General features: G+C 42.5%; 1 protein-coding gene across 4 annotated transcripts in view; it reads left to right on the plus strand.

Moving 5' to 3' along the window:
• Nucleotides 1-1,910: 1,910 nt before the first annotated feature.
• The window catches only part of LOC145346747 (putative C-mannosyltransferase DPY19L4), a 91,171-nt gene continuing 74,680 nt past the window's right edge, over nucleotides 1,911-18,401 (plus strand). For 2 of the 4 annotated variants that reach the window (XM_080194430.1, XM_080194433.1), the window contains exons 1-3: nucleotides 2,071-2,152; nucleotides 9,589-9,828; nucleotides 14,574-14,695. In XM_080194430.1, coding sequence (XP_080050556.1) covers nucleotides 9,594-9,828; nucleotides 14,574-14,695 — 357 coding nt within the window. In that variant the 5' untranslated portion in view covers nucleotides 2,071-2,152; nucleotides 9,589-9,593. Of the gene's footprint in view, nucleotides 1,956-2,070; nucleotides 2,153-2,559; nucleotides 2,635-9,588; nucleotides 9,829-14,573; nucleotides 14,696-18,401 lie in introns of those variants that run through there. The other 2 variants (XM_080194431.1, XM_080194432.1) reach the window with 2 other exon arrangements.

Genomic DNA, 18,401 nt, shown 5'->3' on the forward strand with positions numbered 1-18,401 from the left:
AAACTTGCTTCCTACATCTCCTTTACACCTTGTCCCTTTCAACTTAAACCTATACCCCCTAGTAATTCATTTGTCCCCCGGGGAAAAAGCTTCTGACTATCTGTTGTTTCTAGTGTTGATTATTCCAACCAACTCTTCACCTGTCTCCTTAACCTCGTTCAAAACTCTGCTGATTTTATCCTAACTTGCACTCAGTCCTTTTCACCATGCACGCCTATGTTTGTTGACCTTCATTAGCACCCAGTTAAACAATGCACCAGCCTCCCATCCACTGACTCCGTCTGTACTTCTCACTGCCTTGGGAAAGCAGCCAGCAAAATCAAGGACCCCATGCATACTCCCTTCCACGTTCTTCAATCAGGAAAAAGATACGAAAGTCTAAGAACATGTACCAACCGACTCAAGATTAGCTTCTGAGATGTGAATATTTTAATGCCAGGAGTGTAGTGAATAAAGTGGATGAGTTTACAGCGTGGATTGCTGCTTGGGAATGTGACGTGGTGGCCATTACAGAGACTTGGATGTCTCAGGGACAGGACTGGGTACTTCAATTGCCGGGATTCAGATGTTTCAGGAAGGACAGGGAGGGAGGCAAAACAGCGGGGCGGAATTGCACTGTTGATTAGGGATAGTGTCACGGCTGTAGAGAAGGTGGACGCCGTGGAGAGATTGTCTACAGAGTCTCTGTGGGTGGAAGTTAGGAACAGGAAGGGGTCGGTAACTTTGCTGGGTGTTTTCTATAGGCCACCCAATAGTAACAGGAATGTTGAGGTGCGGATAGGGAAACAGATTCTGGAGAGATGTAGTAATAACAGAGTTGTCGTGATGGGAGACTTTAATTTTCCAAACATCGATTGGAATATCCCTAGGGTTAAGGGGTTTGGATGGGGAGGAGTTTGTTAGGTGTGTTCAGGAGGGTTTCCTGACACAGCATGTGGTTAAGCCTGTGAGAGGAGAGGCTGTACTTGATCTGGTACTGGCTAAAGAACCAGGACAGGTGTTGGATCCCTCAGTGGGAGAGCATCTTGGGGATAGCGATCATAATTCTATCTCCTTCACGATAGCATTGGAAAGAGATAGGATCAGGCAGGCTAGGAAAGTGTTTATCTGGAGTAAGGGGAAATATGAAGCCATCAGGCAGGAAATTAGACGAGTAAATTGGAAGGAGGTATTCTTGGGGAAAAGTACCGAAGGGTGGTGGCAGATTTTCAAGGAATGTTTATCTGGAGCTCTGATGTAATCTCAGTCATGGAAATATCAAATGGCTCAGCATTCACCACCTTTTGAGGACAGGAGTTTGTGACTTCTGCTACCTTGGTGTGAAAAAATGCTTCCAGATTTCACCCCTAAATAATCCAGCAACCATTTTTATTTTGCCTTCTTATTTTGGTTCCTCCACCCGAGTAATTAATTTCTGTGTCTATCCTACTAAATAACATTATAATTTTAAGGATCTCAATATCAGCCTTCACTCTTCTAAACTGAAGAGAATTATAAAGCAAGTTTATCTCATTTGCTCTCTCAATTTAACCCTTCATGCCCTGGTATCAATCTAGTGAACGTATTATGTCCCACCTCCCTCTCAATGGGCAATATAGCCTTCCTGAGGATTGGTACACAAAACAGAACTCATCACTCCAGCTGAAATCAGACTGAAGTTCTGCATGTTTTCACTGAACTTATAAAACTTTGAACATTCCTCGAAATAAATGACAACCTATATACTCTGGCCCTTTTAATGACTGTTGGCTTACAATGGTAGATTAAAGAACTGTGTGCTTACCCCAAAACAGGAAATGAAAGATCATTACAGGACCGAAACTTTTTAAGAAAATTATAGGCGCTGTGTGGATGCCTGGGAACCATGTTTTAAAACGAGTCGGACACAATTATTTGCAGCACCCGCGCGAGGAATTGTGGCTGGTGAGCGGGGCTGGCTGGCAATTTGTTGATCGGTAATGTTAACATTACAATTACATTTTTTTTTGTGTGCGACTATACAATACACAGTTGGTGATCTCTGTCCAGCTGTGGCTGCTTTCTCTGTACAGCTTCAATTGTCCATGCAGCGCGTGCACACACACACTGGCTGCTCGCGCTGCCCCGAGCTGGCTGTGCGCATGCTCCCTGGCCCGCGCTGTGAATGTATCAGGTTTGTATCTGTTTTCATGAATGTATCTTCCCCCCCCGCCCCCCTCCAAAAAAAACCTGAACTGCAATAATACTTGGGTTGCATTTACTTTTCTTTATTTTTAGTCGGATTGGTTGCACCCGCGCTTGAATCGTTGTCGCGTTTCCATAGTTGCAGATGAAATCAGGGGATGTTTTAAACAGGAAGACAAGACTGGTCCTCATACCATGTTCCTTCCTGCATATAGATCTAGATTCAAAGGCATGGAATGTAGGAGTGCGCGTTGTGACTGAGTATTTAAAGGCATTGCGTGAGATCAGATGGGTTGTTTAAAAGAGAGACACTCTCTAGATCAAGATTGACAATGCTTCTAGTTCACCTATGTACGATTGGCATGATTAAGTTGGATCAATGTATCCTTTGCTGAATTGTGTAACAACAATAGAAGCACAGTATTGGAACAACTGCAAATACTAGGAGTGTGGAATTAAAATGTTCAAAAGGTCAGTCAGCACTTGAAACAAAAGATACTTTCACGTTTTGGTTGGGATAATTTTGAGCAAGGTGGAGAGGAATGTGGCAAAATAATACTAAACTCTGCAGAACAAAACTTCCTGCTTTTCAGTACAAATCTGTACAGAGTTATCTGATCTCATTTAGGGTCTTGTAATTGGCCTCAGCACCACTGAGCTAGAGAGAGGAAACCTGCAATGGTTTCCGCTTAGTTTTAAGTGACCCTTGATTTCCGACTTGAGTTACTGTCTGTGTGGAGTTTGCACATTCTCCCTGTGTCTGCATGGGTTTCCTCTGGTGCTCCGGTTTCCTCCCACAGTCTAAAGATGTGTGGGCTAGGTTGATTGGCCGTGCTAATTTAGCCTTAATGTCAGGGAGATTAGTGGTGTAAATATGAGAGGTTATGGGATACAGCCTGGTTGGTGTGGCAGTTTATGTTTTATGGTACATGATTTGGATTGCAGATGGTACCATTACTCGGCCAAGTTGTGATGTCTTCCACAGTTAGGTTTCTGACTTACCTCGTTAAAAATTAGGAAGACAGTAGTCATTGTCTTCAGTTTCCACTGACTGCAAACCTCTTGGCCACTGCTTAAGGCTGAACCAGTGTCTTTACAGCACACCATCATATTTAACTCTGAGTTTGGTTTCGAAAACTGCATTTTATTTGGTCAGAGGATGTGGGTGTTGCTGATTTGATTAGCGTTTATTGCCTTTGAGAAAGTGCAGGGATTCTGTGAAACAATGCAGAAGGAGGCCGTTTGCCCATCGAGACTGCACTGACCACCGTTCCAGGCCCTATTCCCATAACCCCTCATATTTACGCCACTAATCTCCCTGACACTAGAGTTAATTTAGCACAGCCAATCAACCTAACCCACACATCTTTGGACTGTGGGAAGAAACCAGAACATCCGGAGGAAACTCACGCAGACGTGGGGAGAATGTGCAAACTCCACACAGACAGTGACACAAACCAGAAATCAAACTTTGATCCTTGGTTCTGTGAGGCAGCAGTGTCACCTTGAACTATTATTCTTCCAGAACCTTGAAATTTCTACCCTTCAGGTTTTACTCCCAATTTGGGGCGGCACGGTAGCACAGTGTTAGCAGTGCTGCTTCACAGCTCCAGGGATCTGGGTTCGATTCCTGGCTTGGGTCACTGTCTGTGTGGAGTTTGCACATTCTCTTTATGTCTGCATGGGTTTCCTCTGGGTGCTCTGGTTTCCTCCCAGAGCCCAAAGATGTGCGGGTTAGGTTGATTGGCCATGCTAAAATTGCCCCTTAGTGTCCTGCGATGCTTATGTTAGAGGGATTAGTGGGTAAAATATGTAGGGATATGGGGGTAGAGCCTGGATGGGATTGTGGTTGGTGCAGACTCGATGGGCCGAAGGGCCTCTTTCTGTACTGTAGGGATTCTATGAACATTTCTATGATTTTAATTCCTTTTGAAAGTCAATCTTCCAGGCACTGCATTCCAGGTCATAACAACTTGCTATGATTTAAAAAAATTAATTTGCTTGCTGGTTTTTTTTGCCAATTAAATCTGCTTTCACTGGCTATTGACTTGCCCAGCCACCTTTCAAGAGTTCTGTACAGCTTCCTTTTTTTGGCAGCTCCTTTAGAATTATAACATTTAGTTTAAATTACCTCTCTTTCATCTTCATGAAAATAATCTTCCCTTTCGCAGGCCAGTGCTTTAAACTTGCCAGAGAGAATAATTTTCTCTGTGCATCCTTCGTTGCTTTCCCTGAGCTATCATTAATCATCTGTCCTTCCTCTACCATTGTCTGTTTCCTACCATTCAGTTAGTTGACTGCCGTCTGAAACACTTGATCCAAAATCCTCACTTGCTCCCTGATCTGTCACATTGTCTTTTTGTCATCTCAGTTATGAAATCATGAGCTCAAACAATCTCCTTGAGTCACACTTTCTTCAAACCTGCTTATCTCAGCTAATTTGTCAATTTCACCAATATTTTTCAAGTGCGTAAATGTGCTTTTTATCACTGCACATAGGGAAATGGATATATTTTTATCTCCTGCATATCAGATGGATCAATAAATATTTGTATTTAATGCAGTGCAGTTAATAAGTGTTTCTCTTGTGCATTGTTGTTTAATAAGTAAATATATCTGTAATTAATTTCCTACCAGCCCCATACGAACTACAGTTAAATCTCTCCCTTGATTATCACTCCCAAAGTATGAGCCATTTATACTCTGCTGAAATCACACTCCACATGAAGACATTTTGGTCTTCCACTCCGACCAGCATGACTGATTCAGTAAGTAGACTAAAGGCGGGATTCTCCAATCTTTTCTGTGCCCATCCCACTGCAAGTGAGAACAGAGAATTTGGTGTTCCAGCCAAAACTCCATTCACTTCTAGTGGCACCAGTGAATCCCAGCAGCAAATGAGGATGGAGGTTTTTGGCGTAAGTTTTTTAAAAATTCAATTATGAGCCATGGGTGTTGCTGGCTGGCCAGCATTTATTGCATATCCTTGTTGCCCTTGACAAGGTGGTGGTGATGTATACATGGTATGGATACGTTATCTTGAATCACTGCAGTCCATGTTTGTGGTTGACTTACAATGCTGTTAGGGAGGGAATCCAGGATTTTGACCCAGCAACTGTGAAGGAATGGAGATATATTTCCAAGTCAGCATGGTGAGTGGCTTGGAGGAAAACTTTGTAGGTGGTGGTGTTCACCGTGTAGTTGTTGCCCTTGTCCTTCCAGATGGAACTGGTCGTGGGTTCGTAAGGTGCTGTCTAATAATCTTTGGTGAATTGCTGCAGTGTATCTTATAGATAATGCACACTGCTGCTATTGAGCATCAGTGGTGGAGGGAGTGATGTTTGTAGATGTGGTGCCAATCAAGTGGGCTAGATAGTGTCAAGCTTCTTGAGTGTTGTTGGAGCTGCACCATCCAGGCAAGTGGGGAGTATTCCATCACAGTCCTGACTTGTGCCTTGTAGATGGTGGATAGGCTTTGGGGAGTCAGGAAGTGAGTTACTTGCCACTGTATTCCTAGCTTCTGACCTGCTTTTGTAGCCACTGTGTTTATGTGGTGAATCTAGTTGAGTTTCTGGTCAATGGTAACACCAAGGATGTTGACAGTGGGGGATTCATTAGGTCTTTCATGACCTGAACACTTGTGCTGTCGTATATTGTAGGGACAATATTCCCGCAGAGTTTCCTGCTCACCCAATTATAACTTTTAGTGGAAAGCTGTAGAAACCCTGGAAAAAGGGTTGCATTTTATGAGGACTGCTAGGCATGTGTGAAATGTTTTTGTCTCTTTGGACATTTTCCAGGTCCAATGTTGTACTTGCAAAATTGTAAAACTCAATTCATCCAGTATTTGAATCTTTAGCCGGAACTAAATCTTCTGATATGAGGTCTGCTATTCGTCCTTGATTAATGACACTGGTGGGCAATATAAGAAATAGGAGGTAGGCAGGACCTTTAAGCTTTTGAATGAACATTTTGTTGCTCCCCCTAGAAGCCAAATATATCATTCCTTAGGTAAGGAGACTAAAACTGTGCACACTATGCCAGGTGTGGTTTCAATAAAGCCCTGTGCAATTGCAGCATAAGTCTATCACTCTAATCCCTTTGTGATAAAGGCTGATATATATTTTTCTTGATGTACCTGCATGTTATCTTTTCATGACTGCTGTACAAGGGTGCCTAGATGCCCAAAATACCAAATTTTCCTTGTCTCTTAACTTTTTCAAAAAAAATTGTTTTTCTATTTTCCAAACAAAATGAATCACTTCACTTTCTGCACATTATATTCCAACTTCCTTGTTCTTGCCCGCTCGGTCTGTCTATATCAAATGGAATTTAATGTTGGCAAGTGCGAGGTGGTCCACTTTGGTAGGAATAATGGTAGGAAGGACTATTACTTATGGGGCGAAAAACTGCAGCAGGCGACGGTGCAGAGGGACCTCAGGGTCCTTGTGCATGAGTCGCAAAAACCCAGCCTGCAGGTGCAGCAGGTGGTCAGGAAGGCGAATGGGATGCTGGCCTTCATAGCGAGGGGGATTGAATATAAAAGTAGGGAGGTCTTGCTGCGGCTGTATAGGGCATTGGTGAGGCCGCAGCTGGAGTACTGTGTGCAGTTTTGGTCGCCATACTTACGCAAGGATATTTTGGCCTTGGAGGGACTGCAGAGGAGGTTTACTAGGCTGATACCGGAGTTGAGGGGGTTGAGCTATGAGGAGAGGCTGAATAAACTAGACTTGTACTCGTTGAAGTTTAGAAGAATGAGGGGAGATCTCATTGAGACGTATAAGATGATGAATGGGATGGATAGGATAGAGGTGGAGAGAATCTTCCCGCTCAGAAAGGACAGTAGGACAAGGGGGCACAGCCTCAAGATAAAGGGGGGGCGGTTTAGAACAGAGTTGAGGAGGAACTTCTTCACTCAAAGGGTGGTGAATCTCTGGAATTCTCTGCCCGTTGAGGTGGTGGAGGCTGCCTCGCTAAATATTTTTAAGACGCGGGTTGATGGGTTTTTGATAAGAGAGGGGATTAAGGGTTATGGGGAGAGGGCGGGAATGTGGAACTGAGACACGACAGATCAGCCGTGATCTTATTGAATGGCGGGGCAGGCTCGAAGGGCTGGATGGCCTACTCCTGCTCCTATTTCTTATGTTCTTATGTTCTTATTGTCTTTCTATCCTCTTACATTACAACAGTGATTACATTCCAAAAGTACTTCATTGGCTGTAAAATGCTTTGGGATAGCTGTGATTATGAAAGGTGATAAATGCAAACTTTTTTCCCCATTTCCTCACAGCTTACTTTGTTACCTTTTATCTTTATCAAATGTGGATACATTATGCTGGATCCCTTCATTCAAGTCATTGATATAGATTATAAGTGACTGGGATTCAAGCTCTGATCTTCACGGCATCGCACTAGTTATTGTCTGCAACCCGAAAATCACCTCTTTATTCCTACTCTCTCTTCTGTCCATTAGCCAATCCTGAATCCATACTAATATTATACTCAATCTCGTGAGTCTTAATTTTGTGGGATGGTCTTCCATGTAGCACTTTATCAAATGTTTTTTGTGAGTGCAAATGTGCTTTTACAATCTGTCTTGTACCACTTGTTCATTCATTCTCTCATTCTAATTTCTTTAACAAATTCTTTGTTATTCTTTGGTTAATCCAAAAATTCTCCCAATTCTCAGGTTTACCATTCTCTTTGGCAATGTTATAAGTTTCTTTCTTTAATCTAATCACCTCTTGAGTCAGGAAACGCCACTTGTCTGGAAGTGTTTTGAGCAGACCAATTGACTCGCCACTCGACTATTCACATGGCACAAACAGTTCCAGCCCATGATGTGCAGCCTACCTAAGAGCACAGAGGCAATCCGAGAGTTTCCAATTAGCAAGCACATCCAACCAAACTTGTCACTGCTGTAGGGTTTGACTTTCACTATGGCAACATGTCTCTTCATGGTGGTAACCACCAGACTGAGAACTAATGAAGACATGCTTGCCTTCATCGGCCAGGGCATTGAGTTTAAAAATTGGCAAGTTATGTTGCAGCTTTATAGAACTTTAGTTAGGCCGCACTTGGAATATAGTGTTCAATTCTGGTTGTCACAGTATCAGAAGGATGTGGAGACTTTGGAGAGGGTACAGAAAAGATGTATCAGAATGTTGCCTGGTATGGAGGGCATTAGCCAAGAGGAGAGGTTGGAGAAACTTGGTTTGTTCTCACAGGAACGACGGAGGTTGAGGGGTAATCTGATAGAAATCTACAAGATTATCAGGGGTATGGATAGAGTGGATAATCAGAAGTTTTTCCCAGATGGAAAAGTCAATTGCTAGGAGGCTTAGGTTTAAGGTGTGAGGGGCAAGGTTTGAAGGAAGTGTATGAAGCAAGTCTTTTATACGGAGGGTGGTGGGTGCCTGGAACTTGCTGCCAGGGGAGGTGTTGGAATCTGATATGATAGTGAGTTTTAAGGGGCGTCTGGACAAATACATGAAAGGATGGGAATAGAGGGATATGGTCCCTGGAAGGGTAGGGAGTTTTAGTTTAGTCGAGCAGCATGGTCAGTGCAGGCTTGGAGAGCCGAAGGGCCTGTTCCTGTGCTGTAATTTTCTTTGTTCTTTGTTCTTTGATGCTGTCAGTGCTGCAAACATGGTGCCCTTGTGGAACAGTCACTGCAGCAGGGTTTCTGTTATGATCTGGGTCCAAACACAATGTTGAGGACGTAAGCAACATCCCAAAACAGGTCAGAGAATGCCAAATTTCAGTTGAAATAGAACATGGCCAAGTGAAGCTTCTACCTACTAATAACCACCAAAACCAGCAGCTTTTGAAGGATGATGAAAGAATGCAAAGTGATAAAGAACACAGAGCTGATACTTGGGTACTGGGATTTATGGTCTCCAGCTTTCCAGCTTGGTTATTTTGAAAACTTATTAAATACTTGTAGTAATTGTTGAACAAGCTCATGACCACAGTGCATGCTATTTCCTATTTCTGCAAAAGTATAAATTCTATGGTATTTCCTGATTAATGCTTGTGGCTAGGCATTCTGGTATCATTCTATAATCCAGAAAATTCAGAAATGACTTTGTTCCAAGCATTCCAGACTGGAGAGGTAATGGTGTACTACCTTTCACTTCTCTTGATAGCTCCACTTGGACCAAGTTTCCTTTGGGGCTTTTACTCTGCCAGATTTTGTGTAAATTCGTTCCTGAAATTTAAAATCGAAAGGTGGCATTTACTAAACATGTAATGTATGATATTTTCATAAATAACATTTACTGTGTACCTGTTGAATAGTAATCACTTTGTCAACGTTATTTTTATGTCTGAGATGCCAATGGAGAATAATGGTAATTTTTAATTTTTCTGAAAGTGAACAAGCAATTTAACTTTTTTATTAATGTTATAACTTTTACACAATAGGTGAAATGACAGAACTGAGAAAGAGGACACAGAAATGTCTAGAAGAGCCCGCCGTTCAGGAAGAGTTGATGGCATCAGTGGAAGCAGGTGCAGAGACTGTTTCGAAGGATGAGGGCGAGCAAGTCTGTGCAGAGGAAATTGCCTCAAAGGAGGAGGAAGGAAATGAGGAGGCGCACCAGGAAAAGCTGATGCTAAAAGACAAAATGGTCAACACAGGAAGCAAGGATACAAAGACTAAGTGTGAGCACCTGTATTTTCCTCTTGTATTCAATCATGACATGTGGGTGTTGTTGGCAAGGCCAGAATTTATTCCTCATCCCTGATTGTTCTTGGGAAAATAGTGGAGCACTGCTTTCACAAATAGAATTGAGTGACCTGTTAGGGCATTTCGAAGAGCAGTTTAGAGTCAACCACTTTGCTCTGGGTCTGAGAAACATACAGGCTAGACTTGGTAAGGACAGCTTTCCTAAAACATGTTAGCGAACCAGATATGTTCTTATGGCAGTCTGGTAGTTTCATGGTCACTATCACTGATACCAGTAGAATTTAACTTTTTAAAAATTAAATGAATTACGTTGTTAAGCTTTCATGGTGGAATTTGAATTTGTCTCCAGATAAATAACCCAGCTATCTGGATTACTAGTTCAGTAACATAACCACTATACTTCCTGATCCCCTTTTCTTTCTTTTACCTGAAATGACATTTAAAAGTATGCTGCTTTAAGACTGCTACAGTAACAGCACAATTGCTGTAAGTATTTTTTTTTACACAAGACATGTACCAGATTTATTCCAAGCAGATGCTACTGCAAACAATGCAGCAATTATTCCATGGATTGACAAGCATTTGGGAAGAACTGAATTTGAAATTCCATTAGCCTGTCATCACAAACCAATTTATTTTGTTTAAATAAAGGCTTCTCACAGCCAATCCTCCTCCTGATCACAGTCATCCAACATAGTAAGTGTGTCTAATAACTTCAGAACGTCAAGGTGTTTCCCATAATATCACTATCCTGAGATGCTCTTTCCATTTCTTCTCTGTTTCCTTTACCAGCTGATGGTTACCCACTTGCTTTTATTATTCTCCTTTAGCTTTTGGTGGCATGAGTTATACACTAAAGGAAGCCTTCCTCTCCGTTAACTGCACCTTCTGTCTGATTCTGAACCAGATTGTCCACAGTCTTTGTATGACATTTCACAGCGGGATGAGTTTTCAACCACAAATCTGTGCTATCAGTAAGACCTCCTATTTCCACCTCCATGACAGTACCTGAGTCCATCCCTTCTCAGTTGGTCTATTGCTGAAACCTTCATCTATGCCTTCTGCTACTTCAAATATGTCTAATGCACTCCAGGCTGGCCTCCCATATTCTGTCCTCCGTAAACTGGAGATCATTTCAAAACTCTATTGTCTGTGTCCTTACTTGCAATAAATCCTGTTCTCTCATCATCCTTGTGCTCGCTGATCTACACCGATTCCCGGAGATGTCATAAGAACATAAGAAATAGGAGCAGGAGTAGGCCATCTAGCCCTTCGAGCCTGCCCCGCCATTCAATAAGATCATGGCTGATCTGTTGTGGCTCAGTTCCACTTTCCCGCCCTCTCCCCATAACCCTTAATCCCCTCTCTTATCAAGAACCCATCAACCCGCTTCTTAAAAATATTTAGCGAGGCAGCCTCCACCACTTCAACGGGCAGAGAATTCCAGAGATTCACCACCCTTTGAGTGAAGAAGTTCCTCCTCAACTCCGTTCTAAACCGCCTCCCCTTTATCTTGAGGCTGTGCCCCCTAGTCCTACTGTCTTTTTTGAGCGGGAAGAGTCTCTCCACCTCTATCCTATCCATCCCATTCATCATCTTATACGTCTCAATGAGATCTCCCCTCATTCTTCTAAACTCTAACGAGTACAAGCCTAGTTTATTCAGCCTCTCCTCATAGCTCAATCCCCTCAACTCCGGTATCAGCCTAGTAAACCTCCTCTGCACTCCCTCCAGGGCCAAAATATCCTTACGCAGGTGCGGCGCCCAAAACTGCACACAGTACTCCAGCTGCGGCCTCACCAATGCCCTATACAGCTGCAGCAAGACCTCCCTACTTTTATATTCAGTCCCCCTCGCTATGAAGGCCAGCATCCCATTTGCCTTCCTGACCACCTGCTGCACCTGCAAGCTGGGTTTTTGCGACTCATGCACAAGGACCCCGAGGTCCCTCTGCACCGTCGCCTGCTGCAGTTTTTCGCCACGTAAGTAATAGTCCTTCCTACCATTCTTCCTACCAAAGTGGACCACCTCACACTTGCCAACATTAAATTCCATTTGCCATTTCCTGGCCCATTCGCCCAGCCTATCTAGATCCTTCTGCAGACTCTCCACACCCTCCGCACAATTTGCCTTTCCCCCAATCTTGGTGTCATCAGCAAATTTCGACACCCTGCACTCGGTTCCCTCCTCCAGATCATCTATATAAATGGTAAATAGCTGAGGCCCCAGCACCGACCCCTGGGGCACCCCACTAGTCACCAACCGCCAATCCGAATAGCACCCATTGACCCCCACTCTCTGCCTCCTATTTGACAACCAATCCTCTATCCACGCTAACACCCTACCCCCAACTCCATGTCCCCTGACCTTCTGCAATAACCTCTTGTGAGGTACCTTGTCAAACGCCTTCTGAAAATCCAGAAAGACCACATCCACCGGCTCTCCTCTATCCACTGCCCTAGACACATCCTCATAGAACTCCAGTAAATTTGTCAGACACGACTTCCCTTTAATGAAACCGTGTTGCGTCCGCCCTATCAAGCAATTCCCTTCAAGATGCCTCGCAATTTCCTCCTTAATGACGGATTCTAACATTTTACCTACCACAGACGTTAAACTAACCGGCCTATAATTCCCCGCCTTTTGCCTGGCACCCTTCTTAAACAACGGCGTAACATTAGCCGTTTTCCAATCTTCCGGCACTTCCCCGGAATCCAGCGACGTCTGGAAAATAACCACCAAGGCATCCACTATAACCTCCGCCATTTCTTTCAGAACCCTCGGATGCATTCCATCCGGTCCTGGGGACTTGTCCACAATCAGCCCCTCCAGTCTGTCGAGCACCACCTCTCTAGTAACAGTAATGTCATTAAGACCCTCCATTCCTACCACCTTTCCATCGCTAACACCCGGCAAATTATTCACGTCCTCCTCCGTGAAGACAGAAACAAAAAAGTTATTCAAGACCTTAGCCATATCCCCATCCCCTACCACTAGCTCCCCTTTCTCATCCTCTAAAGGACCAACGTTCACCCTAGCCAGCCTCTTCCTTTTTATATATTTATAAAAACTCTTGCTATCCTTTTTTATATTAAGTGCTAGCCCAGCCTCATAGCTTCTCCTACCCTCCTTTATCAACTTCTTTGTCAATCTTTGTTGACATTTAAACCTTTCCCAATCCTCTTCTCGCCCACTACTCTTAGCTACTCTAAATTCCTCCGCTTTTAATTTAACACTTTCCTTCACCTCCTTCGTTATCCACGGCTTATTACCTCTCTTCCTACTGTCCTTTTTAACCATCCTTATTTTAAATGTCCTTATTTTAAATTCCTCTCATGGCATTTCCTGTTCCTATCTCTATAATCTCCTTTAGCCCAATGATCTCCATGATCTCTGTACTCCTCTAATTCTGGGCTCCCGAGAATCCCTGAGTTTAATCATTCCACCTTTGATTGTTGTGCCTTCAGCCGTTGGACCTTAAGCTTTGCAATTCTGTACCTTTACCTCTCTGCTGTGTCATCTCACTTTCCTCCTTTAAGCCACTCCTTAAACCTCCCTCTTTTACCAAACATTTAGCTGTCTGCTGTAATATCTCTTATTGGTGTCATAGTTGGTTTTATAATGTCTCTGTGAAGCACCTTCGAATGTTTTGTTACATTAAAGATGCTATATAAATATAAGTTGTTCTTGTTCTTTTTCTTGTAGAGTGTGGATTGTCTCCACTGTTTCTCAGCAGGAGGAGCCTGAACATGGAGTCACATCTTAAGCTTTTGTCTGTCCGGGATACTTGTGATTTCCAGAAACACTCAAAACAATGCCATTTCCTACATTAGTTTCAATTATTTTGCCAAATTAAATATGTTGACATTTTCCAGTCCCATGCTTTTCTCTGTTTAACTTGCTAGTTTCAGTACAGATTACAGCAATGAGACAACCTTGGCCAAATACAGGAATGGTATTCTCTGATGTAATGTACTATTATTCATGAATCTCTCAGTTGTGAATCAATGCCACTATATTCAGAGTTTCACAGAAATGTCTGCATCACAGAATTAAAACTCCATAACTACTTGTAAAGATAGAATTCACACAGTGCAGAAGGAGGCCATTTGGGCCATCAAGCCTGTACCAATGTCAACAACCTCATCCTGTAACCCCATGTATTTACCCTGGAAATCTCCCTGACACTGAGGGGCAATTTAGCCTGGTCAATCAACCTAACCCACACATCTTTGAACTGTGGGAGGGAACTGGAGCACCTGGAGGAAACCCACGCAGACGTGGGGAGAATGTGACCCGAGGCTGGAATTGAACCCGAGACCCTGGCACTATGAAGCAACAGTGCTAACCATTGTGCCACCATGCTGCCCCACCAAGATGGACCATGGTTTTATAAATAAACAGTCAACCAGGACTGGAGATCCTTTTGTTTAGCATCAGGTTAAAATTAAAGTAGATTGCTGAATGATGAATGAATGAAATTATACCCACTTTCAACTTAACTCTAAGAGGGAAAGAGGCACAACTAATTGGAAGTATTCACCATATTGATTGATACTGTTGTTTTCAGCAATTCCAATTGGGTATATTTATTAATAGTACACTCTCAAATTATTGTATTTTGTAGTTTGTATTTAAACTGTAAAAGTTTGTATGGAAAGTTTCTGTGTTTCGTATTTGTTCGTGAGCTGACCATTTTTTAAAAAAATATGTTTTGCAGCTGCATTTCATCAATGGGTAAAGATTTTCTTTGGCAGCTGGGCAGCAATTGCAAGTGGAATGTTATATGCTGTGTACCTCTCTACCTTTCATGAAAGAAAATTCTGGTTTTCTAGCAAGCAGGTGAGATTGTTAGTATATTTTGAGTTTTGCCTAATTTGTTGTTTATGATAATGCCAAAGGTATTTTGTTTTCCTCCTTCCCCTCCCAACTCCCAAATCCACCTTTTTTGTAAATACAGTTCACATGCTATTATAGGAACATAGGAATTGGGAGCAGAAATAGGTAAATTCAGCCCTTCGAGCCTGCTCCGCCATTCAATCAGACCATGGCTGGTCTCTTCCTAGTCTCAAGTTTACCTCCCCACCTGTTCCTCTTTACTTCTTTTTAAATCAGAAATATATCTATCTGCCTCTTGAACCATTGAACGAGTCAGCGAGTTCCACAAGTTCACCGCCCTCTGCGAGAAGTAGTTCCTCCCCTTCTCATTTTTAAATCTACCGCCTCTCAACCGATTCCTGTGATATCTTGTTCTAGATTGCTCCATAAGAGGAAACATTTGGTCTACATCTACTTTATCAATCCCTTTTAAAATTTTATATACCTCGTCAGATCTCCTCTTATCCTTCTAAATTCCAGCGGATACAAGCCCAAACTATTTAATCTCTCTTTATACGTCATTCCCTTCATCCCCAGAATCAATCTGGTAAACCTCTGAACTGCCTCCAATGTCACCACATCCTTCCTCAAATAAGGAGATCAAAATTGGACACAATACGCTAGATGTGGTCACACCAATGCCATTTACAATTGCAACAATACTTCTCTACTTTTATACTCCAGTCCTTTTGCAATAAATGCCAACTTCCCCTTTGCCTTTTCTATTATGTACTGCACCTACATACTGACTTTCTGTGATTCGTGAAGTTGGACACCTCAGCCAGGATGCATTTCAAATCTGCTTTCCATTTAGATAATAGTCTTTTAACTTTTTCTGCCAAAATTGATAACCCCACACTTATCCACATTAACCTCCATCTGCCAAATTTTAGCCCAATCTCCTAGCCTATTTATATCCATCTGCAGAATCTTTATATCCTCTTCACTGCCTGCTTACCCACCTATTTTAGTGTTGTGGTTCTCTGGTACCTTGATCAATGGCTATACTTTAAATGCAAATAACGGCAAGTGTCCAGGTCTGTGAATGATCTTTGAACCGGATGATTGCAAGTCCTGTTTAAAAGCACTTTGCAAGTACAGATTGTTCATTTGTTAATATTTAGAAGATTGAATTCTCAGGTCTGTGCCTGGTATCCAAGAAATGGCACTAACATGTGGATACATGCAGTGGTGGAGGCGATTTTGTGGTGGGGGGGCATGGATGTTAGGAGGGGAACGATCAGACATGCATGATTGAGACAGAAAGGAGCATTAAAAAAATCCTTGCCTAGAAAATTCTCCAACAATGGCACTCTAATGTTGAGTTTTGCTTTGAACATATGATCAAAAGTTCCAGTATAATGATTACCAGCAGAAATTTGAGTTTTTTTTTCAATGATTTAATATGGATCTTTCTGAAACTGCATAGGGTCAGTAACTGTCTCCTAAGAAACACTGTCTTTCACATGGGTAGCTGCATATATCTTGCAAATGGTGCTTCATCATTTGGAGTCTATTGCAGAGGAGCCACTTATAATGTAGCATACTGAATATTTCCAGACAGTTCAACAAGTAATTACCATATTGAAAGCGTGCAATGTTCTAGCCACCTTCAGATTTACAAGCGTTTTCAATCCACTGCTCACACCTTGTTATTCTATTGAGTTAATGGACTGTGTTGATTTCAATGGACAGGTTTCCAGGGAATTTCAATGGGCCATTCACACCATATTAAAGTGTAATTTTATTTGTGATGAAATTCTGGATGCAATTGTTAACTGTTATGATTTTCTGTTTTTAAAAAAATATGTCGGCACTGCAGTTTGTCGGTAGTTTTCAGTATTACCAGCTGCTGTGTGTCACAGAAAAATGACATTAACACCAATGCAGCCGTTACGGGTGGTGTGCACCATACTTTTTTCCCCTTTGACTCTCCACATCATTCCTCTGTTCCTCTTTTGAAAGTTGCGGTTATTGCAACAATGACTACACTTCAAAAGTACCTAATTGGCCATGAAGCAACTTGGTTTGTCCTGAGATTATGAAAGTGCTATATAAATGCAACTTTGCTCTTTAATTTAGTGTACATTTCAGATACTCACACAGTCACTTTATCCAAATGTCAATCTGCCACATTTTTGTCAGGCTCAAGGTGACCAGCTGTGGGGGAAAACAATAAGAGAGACTTTGACTTGGGGGGCGGGGGCAGGCTGCTGGTCAGACTGTTGACGGGGAAGGGTTCTGGCAGGAAAAGGGGACTGACAGTAACCCCCGCCCCCTCTTCTCCTCCCTCACCCCGCTGAAAATCAAGTGCGTGTAAGAGCCCATAAATGGAGAAAGTAAATGGTGTAGGAACTGAAAGGAAATCCTGGAACAGCATCAGAAAATCTGGGATGTTTGATTACTCTGATCAGGCTATTCAATTATCATAGAATCATTGAATGCTTACTGCATAGTAGGAGGCCATTTGGCGCACCATGTTTGTGCTGCCCCTCTGATGTCCCATCTCATTCTAATTAAAGAACCATCACCCAAAAAATGTAAACAGGATGAATCGCCTGAATGGAGCTGGGGTCCCTGAAATGACCCTGAGATATGGGGGGGTCCACCCTCAACAACTCAGTCTGTTGTGATAGGCATTGACTTCAACGAAGGTACAGAGGAATGATAGGAAGAATGAAAGGCAAAAGAAGAGCGATGCTCATTACTCGCATTTATGTTTTTCTGTTACCGGCAGTGACTGGCACAGTTGAAAAGATAAATGCAGTGCAAAGTGAAAAGATAAATTGCCAGCATAAAAAATAAAGCCTTAACTGTTAGCAGTCGCATCTAGAGTCTTATCAATCATGAAAAATTACTTTAACATGGTGCAAACAGCTGCTTGAAACTGTCTGAAGACCTGACTTCACCTAATGTCAACATAGTTTGGAATTACAAACTAAATTTTGCATTTTATGAACATTTTTCGCTCCTTTTGGTTCCTGTCACATTTAGAAGTGGGCATAAAATTTGTTTACAATGCAGAACTTTATCCAAGGTTTTGAGTTGCTTTTTCAAAACGATTGTGCTTTGAAACCATTGTTGACTTGGAATAAGTAACAGCCATAAAGCTTTTCTAACTCACCCCTTTTCCTCTTCAAAGAGTGCCATTTTCAAACAACAGATTTTTTTTTTAAAGAGGCATACACGCTGTTGAAATATTTTGATTTACATTTGCTAATTAATTTTGTGTGTTTTATATTACATCTCAGCAACTGACAATGAAACAGTCGAGGAAAGCCCCTTCAGTAACCCAATTAATCATTGAGTGTAGGGCTCAGAACCCTTCCAGGATGTGTAATGGCTGTGTGTGTGCACATCTGTGTGTGTCACCACCATTCACTCACTGAGTTGTTGTGGCAACATGCACTCTGACGTGCATGTTGCAGTCTGGAACTATACATAAGGGTGGTAGGGACTCCCAACATTTCTTCCATCAGATGGCTCAGCAGCAATCGCTTCCCCTCTAAATGTCTGCCATTGGCGTGTGGTGGAAGGATTTTGATATGGAACCTGTTACCATGTTATAAATACACCTTCCTTGGTCATCAAGTCCTGAGTGGGACTTAAACCTCAAGCTTCTGGCTCAGAGGCAGGGCATTACCCACTGAGCCACAAGACCCTCTAGAGC

Source organism: Carcharhinus amblyrhynchos, chromosome 8, assembly GCF_965287045.1.
Source record: "Carcharhinus amblyrhynchos chromosome 8, sCarAmb.v2.hapA, whole genome shotgun sequence".
In the NCBI taxonomy this organism is placed as follows: Eukaryota; Metazoa; Chordata; class Chondrichthyes; order Carcharhiniformes; family Carcharhinidae; genus Carcharhinus; species Carcharhinus amblyrhynchos.